Source organism: Pavona decussata, unplaced genomic scaffold, assembly GCF_977016875.1.
Source record: "Pavona decussata unplaced genomic scaffold, jaPavDecu1.1 SCAFFOLD_71, whole genome shotgun sequence".
Lineage (NCBI taxonomy): Eukaryota > Metazoa > Cnidaria > Anthozoa > Scleractinia > Agariciidae > Pavona > Pavona decussata.
In genome coordinates, this window is record NW_028145490.1 from 1,853,443 (window position 1) to 1,861,040 (window position 7,598).

Sequence of the window (7,598 nt, forward strand, 5' to 3'; positions counted from 1 at the left end):
TATTATATTTTTACCTTTCACTTTTATTTTGTGATTAAATACAAGATGAAGACATTGGAAATCACCTGATAGGGACCTTAAGCAGGTACTTGTCCATGAAAATGCAACTCAAAAAAAGCAAACATAACTTTGTGATGATTCCATTGTCGCATTTACTTTCTGCAAATTATGTGGCAGAGCTCTGCTTTCCAGCAGGAGCTCAAAGGCCAGTGACACTCATTCGCAAAATGCTTCTGTAAACTAACAACGGGATATCATATTTTACAGTAGCTGTCAAAATTCCCACGTGCTGAATTGGTCTTAAAAGTGTTAGAGAAAAGTTACCAAAAATGGAGGGGTGACAGGAGCCCGTGGATTCCTGGGGGTGGTTAATTGTGCCTCATACAGGCAGGGTGGGAAGGGGGGGGGGGGTACGTAAGATTTTATGCTTTCAATGTGCGGATCTCTCCAATGTTTGCTGTCCATATTTTATCCAGATTGACCCAATTTTGTGCATTATGAATTCTTCTGCCAAATGGCACTCTTGGGAGTGAGAGGATTAACTTGATGCCAAATTGTGTGACACTGCCCCAATTAGTCGTCAAGTGGTGGCTTTAAAGTTGAGAAAAGAAAGGAAATTAATGATCAGCATGTGTTCAAGTTCTCTTATAGAGGGCAGCAAAGAAACATATGCAGAGCCATTTTTTTGCTTTTGAAACAAATTTTGGTGATTTTCTTGTTGCCATTGTCATTGTAGATGCTAAAGGTTCCTTAAATATTTGAAAGTACACAAGTGATTTTTGACTTTATTTTTTAACATATGATAATTTAATAGTAACAATATTTTGACCTTCTAATTTGCAGTTATAGCATAATGTTACTTGTACTTTTCCACTTATTTTCCAACTCACAAAACTAGCTTACTAGTAACAGGTGACGGAAGTTCACACTATTTTGTTCATTTGTTTTATTGGCCTCGTGATGGCATATTTAGTGGAAATATGAGAATTGCTGATTAGAACATTATTAATGAAACATAAAATACTTATATTTATTGAGAACAAAAATTAAATGTGTTACAACACACTGTTTATGGCTATTGCTGTCTGTCTTGGTTCTCAAACTTGTTATCTGGGATCAAAAAAGAAATACTGAGAGCGCTACGGTTCACTTTGGTGTGGATGCCAACTTTCAAGTTCCATAATTATAATTTTATGAAAAACACGACACTCCTGAGTTTTACAACAGACATGTTTCGGCAGTTGCCTCTGCCATCTTCAGTGTGAAATGAACTTGTAACAAATTACAGTGGAATATAAATGCTAAAAAAATTACAATAATAATAGAAATAATTAAGACCATAACAGCAGTAATACAAAATTTTAAAAACAGAAAGTTTTAAATTAAATTTAAATTAAATTAAATTATTTCAGGAGTGTTGTGTTTTTCATAAAATTAATTTCCTCACTACTTTTATCTGGACCAATTATAATTTATTATTCAAATTGTTGATGGAATTTAACTTGCACACAATATGGTAATAAACTATTACCATTTGACAGTCCATATGGCATGTGGCAGTAGTGAGCAGATGGGAGTTATTAGTATTCCTGAATGCAATGTTGTTCATTACCTCCAGCTTTTGCTTTTCTCCAATGCTTTGCTGAATTGAAAGTTTCTTCTGTCACAATTTTTGGCATAAGCCTCTTCACACAACAAGTAACTTTAAAAGTTTCAGGTTTAATCAACAAGAAAATAATGCCTTTTACTTGTCATCATCCTTTGTTGTCTTTTTTGAAAACAGTCTTCTAAAGGAGACATTTTGAACACTAGAAACTATCTTCTTGATCCCATCAACTGGAACAGATAGCACTCTTTGTAGTTTCTCTGACAGTGAAGGCCTAACCCAAATGCCAACACCTTTCTTCTCAGCTCGCAATTCTGCTTTTAAAAGTCTTTTCTGTAGTTTGATGTAAGGTGGACTGTTTGTGAGGGTGGGGACGTGGCATGTGACTGCCACACCCTGTCGCACCAATTCTTCATTCACACACATGGATGAAAACCAGCCCTGGAAAACATACAGAACACTGAGGTCTATCTGCTATGATAAAATGTTTAAAGAAATTATGCAAATGCTATGGCTGGTCAAATTGAGTTCATTTTATCTTCATATTAACACAACACAATACACCGACACTTCAATATTATAATAATTATTAAATCTTTATCATCATTCTTGTTACATGCCCAATGTAATGTATATGCTTATTACATTATAATGGATATGCATGCAGGCCACATTGTTTTTTAGCTTTCATATAAATCTCAGGATATTATTTTCATAAAAGAAATAGAGTAAAAAAAAGATTCAATCCATAAGAAATTATAATTATTATAAATATTGAAAATAACACAAAGTGTCATTTACATGTAGCTTCTTCAATGGCCTAAAACAGGAAGTTCACAAATGTGTGCAAACCTGGAAACATTTAAATTTGTGGTTGAAAACTGAGTTCAGAAATGAATTTGTCATTGTCATAATGCTTTTAGGAAACACAAAGTTTTGAAGAGATATTAAAAAATTGTGATCTTTACGAAGGCAAGGGTGTAGCAAGCAGACTACCAGCCAGACATTTCCTTAAATCGCAAAATTCAACTGCGTATATTTCCTTGTGTTTGAAGCAGATCTCTACAAGACTTCACCTGTTTGGTAATTTCTGTACATGGCAAACACATTTCTGTAGCTGTTTTTCAACTTGTAATCTTATGTTTAAAGTGTGGATTGTCGAGTTCTCCATTTTTTTAAAAATCACTCTTAATAAGAAGTGGGAGCACATTCATTTAAGAAATTACTGACTCAGCAATCCACTTGTTATGTCTCAGCAAGATGAATAGAGGTACACAATGCTATAATGGCAACCTGAGTCCCTTTTACTGAAACGTACCTCTTTCTTATACAGTATACAGTCCAAAGTATCATCTTTGGTCACTTGTAAGGGGGTCATGTGCACTTTAACTGACATCATATTGTCTGCAAGCCACTTCTGTCCTCCCTCACGGAATTCTACTCCTGGCAGACTGACAATGAGAAGATTAGATTGTGATGGGGTAGCTGAATGAAGAAGATATAATAAAGAACTTGTTACTACAACGCAGCTAAGAAACTGTGTACAACAATGTTTCTGGAATAATGCTTGTACCAATGTACCAATAACATACATCAAGATCTTGTTACTGCAAGGAATTTTAGAGGAAGTTGTATCGGTCATAGAACAAATAATGCATGCATTCGGTGCCTACTATTGTTACTGCGCATACGTTCTGCGCATCTCGGGATACTCGGGTTTCCTATGGGTGGTGCCTGCTAATTAATACAGAAATATTTTTGCGTAGTTTAAAACTATGCGGAGAAAGCAGAACTTACCAAACGCTTTTGGTATCTCGAAAGAAAATTGGGCGTAACCATGCATTTTTCAGAGATAATTATAATTAGCTTCAATTTAGGAAAAAATCCCATACATTGCTTCATGTTTTGGTGCTTTTTAGAGATATTATTGCTTAATTATCTCTGAAAAATGCGTGGCTACCCCCAATTTTCGTTTTGGATTTCAATGAGGCCTTCCTTAGATCTGCTTTCCCTGCATAGTCATAAACCGTACAAAAATACTTCGATATTAGTAGGCACCGTCCTTAAAATGGCACCTATTCAAGTACTGTGACAAAATTATTAAGGACTGGGTACTTTCTTATTAGTGTACCTAAGTTACGGATCAACCACATCATTCAAATCATCAGAACAACAATAAAATCAACTTCTCAAAAATGATGACTATTTACAGTAACTATTTTTTCCAAATGTTTTTTCAAGAATAATTATTGCGTCCTAACCTGTCTGAAAGGATGAATATGAATTCCTGATTCCTTTTAACAGTGGAATGTGATAAATACCAAGAGTGTTGTCCTGCCTGACCTCTTTGACCTGTCCGTGCAAGGAAATGTTCTTGACAACAAACTCTGTTGGGACATCAGACACTGCTTTGAACTGCCTGAACTGTTAAAATGACAGTACAGAATACATCTAATTTATAGCTGTTTATTTAGCTGAAATTTGAAAAGGTCTTTTTGGCTTTCCCTGTTTTGTAGTTAAGATATATTTTTTTTCAAATGTGTGGTTCCAGAAAATATTTATAGCCCCCCCCCCCCCTCCCACAGGAGGAATTGTAAAGGAGGATCAGGGGGTCCTGGAAGGCAAACATATCTAAAGGAAAGTATGAAGCTAAATTGGAATTTCCAGAGGGGTGGACTGGGAGGTCTATGAAAACAGCCCCTGTGTGAGTGTATGTGTGGGGTAGTGTTGGGGGGGGGGGGGGGTATCCAATGCTAAATGGTTTTTATGTGTAAAAAAGTATCTGAGTTTGCTGTGTTTTGCATTTTTATTAAGTTTTTACTGATGTGTTATAATTTTTGGTGTTACTTTCTGTGGTCTCACAAAATGATATTTTCCATTGCAGACCAATTCTATACTGGAAAACATGATTGTATGTTTAAATATGCCGACGACTTATGCCAACTTCTGATGTATTTTGTGCAGCTTTTATGACATTGGCATAACAATTTTAATGTTAAAATCGTGGCTTAAAACTTCGGTATATGAAATACGATCTTCCCAGTATGATCTAATTAAGAGTTAAACAACTAAATTGTGAAAGTTATGCTTACCAAAAAAGTTCCCCTGAAGATGAAAAAGACACCAGCCCCGGCTAAAACCCAGGATAGGCTCTGTGGATCAGACATACATATGTTCATAAGGAAATGATGATTTAATTGCTTACTGTTTCTGGAAAAAATAATCCATACCACCAGAATGCTGAGATATGAAATGCTGCAGGAGGGGGAGGGTTTCTAAAGTGAAAATTTTTAAAGGAAAGTATGAGACTAAGGGTGCATTTGATTGACCCTATTTGGGAATAGGAATACATGCAATGATTGATGACAAGGAATCCCTCATAAGAGGTTTCTGGGGTTACAAAGTATCACTTGTCTGCGATAGTTTGCAGAAACCCCGCGGGGGGGGGGGGGGGGAGACTCCCTTATGTGACCTTAATGGGGACGTGCGCCCAGATAGGGTATGGTTTTCAGAGTGTTTTGTCTTAAACAGGGTATCTATTTCATCAGTTTCTGTCTTAGACAGGGTATCGCTACACAACCTAATAGCCTTAAACAGGATAAGCTTCGATGTCTTTTTTATTGGTCTTTTGAAAAACGAAGCACATTTCAATTAAGTTAAAGTAATCTGCGAAGGACCGCCAATAAAATACAGTAAGAAACTAGTGTATTCTTATTTCATTCTAGTCTTAAACAGGGTATGATTTTGGGTTAAATGTCTTAAATAGGGTCTGAAAATTTTGAATTCTGTCTTAAATGGGATAGGGAAATCAGAGAATTGTGTCTTAAAGGGAACCTCCACTCCGACAACAAATTGATGGTAAATTGTCGGAAATAGGAATTTTAGTTTAAAAAGTAGAAGTAACATTCAAGTGTGCTAAAAATTAGATGTGATTATCGCCTATTTTCGATTTTAAATTTCCTGGGCGCCGCCATGTTGGATTTTATGACGTCATACGGTTGCCACTATTGTTATTCAGCAGAAGTTCTTTTGTGTGAAACAATAGAGCAACCATATTTTGTCATGAAATCCAAGATGGTGGCGCCCAGGAAATTTAAAATGAAAAATGGGCAATAATCACATTCTGTTTTGTCTGACACAGAAATGTTATTTCCATGTTTTCCAACGAAATTTAAAATTAATTTTAATTTAATTTAATTTAATTAATTAAATACAATTATTGTATTTTCAACGATTTAAGGTTAATTTATTTCAAGAGTGGAGGTTTCCTTTAAACAGGGTCAGGGTTTGAATGCCCGGGCCGCACCTCCCTACCCAAGTATCTGTTGAGTACCCCCCCCCCCAGGGCAGAAACGTCTTCCCACATAATGATATTTTGGTCATATTTACTTCTTATGGAGCAGGAGCTCTCAACAAAGCCCCTATTACAATATTAATTTATGCTGCATTATTTATAACAGATAATAAATTCATGTCTAAATAAAATAAATCATTTAAGAATTGGTTCATGCTTGGCGTGCGTATATCGAGTTATGGATGCACAAGAGTTGCTTGAGGCGTAGCCGAGAGCAACTCTAGCTTCTTGAGTGTTCTCCAAACTTCCGAAGTGCATCCATAACTCGATATCATTGGCATCCGTGGATCTCGATATACGCACCGGTAAAAGCATGAACCAATAATCTTTTATAACATAGTGAAAACAAAGAATTGAAAAGTAGCACGCAGAAAACAGGTTTTATTTGTGATTGATTACAAAATTCTCTCAATGTGCTGTACCAAAAAACAAACGTTCTTATCAGCTGTTTATAAACACGCCACAAAGGTATGGTCTGAACGAGAATGTTTCATCCGAAATTGTCAACGAAAATTTGCTTCTTTGAATTAGCTTGTACAAACTAAAGCTAAGCAATGGGAAACTCAAGTTTGTCTGCAAGTTGCACACATCGTTTTATGGACACACGGCCATACATATGTTGAGAAATGTACCATGATGATGCCAAAAAGAATTAGATAGGGAAGCACACGCACTATGTTATAAGTAATTAATAATATTAGCACAGAGTACTAACTGGATCAGTACTCTTCAAATATTACCGGTAATGGTAACAAGCATTCTCTTACTTATGCATAAGTCTCCAAAAGCAAGATGGTCAAATGCCATAGGGCAATTGGATGGAAGGCTAATGCCTGATCCCTAGGATGGACAGTGTGGGAAAATGCCCCACTATTTCCTAGGTTTCAGGGGGGGGGGGGGTGGATAGGAACAGCTAGAATTGACTGATGCATTACATTGTAGCCAGGAAGAACATATTCCCTGCATATGAAAAAATACAGTTTGCTGTTTCAGAAAATATCAATACTAAGTCTGGAAGATTTTTGTCGCATTCTGAAAATTTTAATTTAGGTTGCATTCGATTGACCGTATTCCAGAACATGAATAAGTGGAATAGCTGTTAAATTTCTCTTTTACACTGTAAATAAATTGGCAAATAAAGATTACATTTAATTAAGCTTATTTAAATTTAGTTCTTCAGAAAACTCACATATTTTTTTTCTCTTGATACTGATGCATAATTCTTCAATTTCTCTCAAAAGAAGCATTTAAGGTGACGTCTTGTATGATACAGAGTGCACCAGTTGACGTCGCGGCGGTTGATTGACAAATAAACCTTAGGCTTCCCTGGGAGGACCTTTTTATAGTGCGCCTTCCCCGACCAATGAAGTTGAAGTTTTGCCTTACCTTGAATACTCTCAAATTTCCGTCCACAAAATTGGTAACTTTTGTCAGGATATCGTCATCGTTATCCTTTTCTTCTTCTTCTTCCATGTTATCTTCTCATTGAATGTTTTCTCGCAAAAGAATCAACATTTTTCCCCCATGTGCCCCGCCATGTTTTCTCCGAGCATCTCCCGAGGCTGAGACGAAGGTGAAACGAAAACTATTCGATCCGGGCCGAAAATCCAAATAAGGTGTAACTCGTGCACGTGCTTC

The 7,598-nt window shown here is 36.3% G+C and overlaps 1 protein-coding gene across 1 annotated transcript; it reads right to left on the minus strand.

Moving 5' to 3' along the window:
* Window positions 1–1,403: 1,403 nt before the first annotated feature.
* Window positions 1,404–7,581, minus strand: LOC146477269 (protein C3orf33 homolog). Its single transcript, XM_085113743.1, has 5 exons — window positions 7,347–7,581; window positions 4,699–4,758; window positions 3,868–4,030; window positions 2,925–3,091; window positions 1,404–2,047 (listed from the first exon to the last, which is right to left on the minus strand). The coding sequence occupies exons 1-5, from the start codon at window positions 7,431–7,433 to the stop codon at window positions 1,745–1,747; spliced, it is 780 nt and encodes a 259-aa protein (XP_084969869.1). The 5' UTR covers window positions 7,434–7,581; the 3' UTR covers window positions 1,404–1,744.
* Window positions 7,582–7,598: the final 17 nt, after the last annotated feature.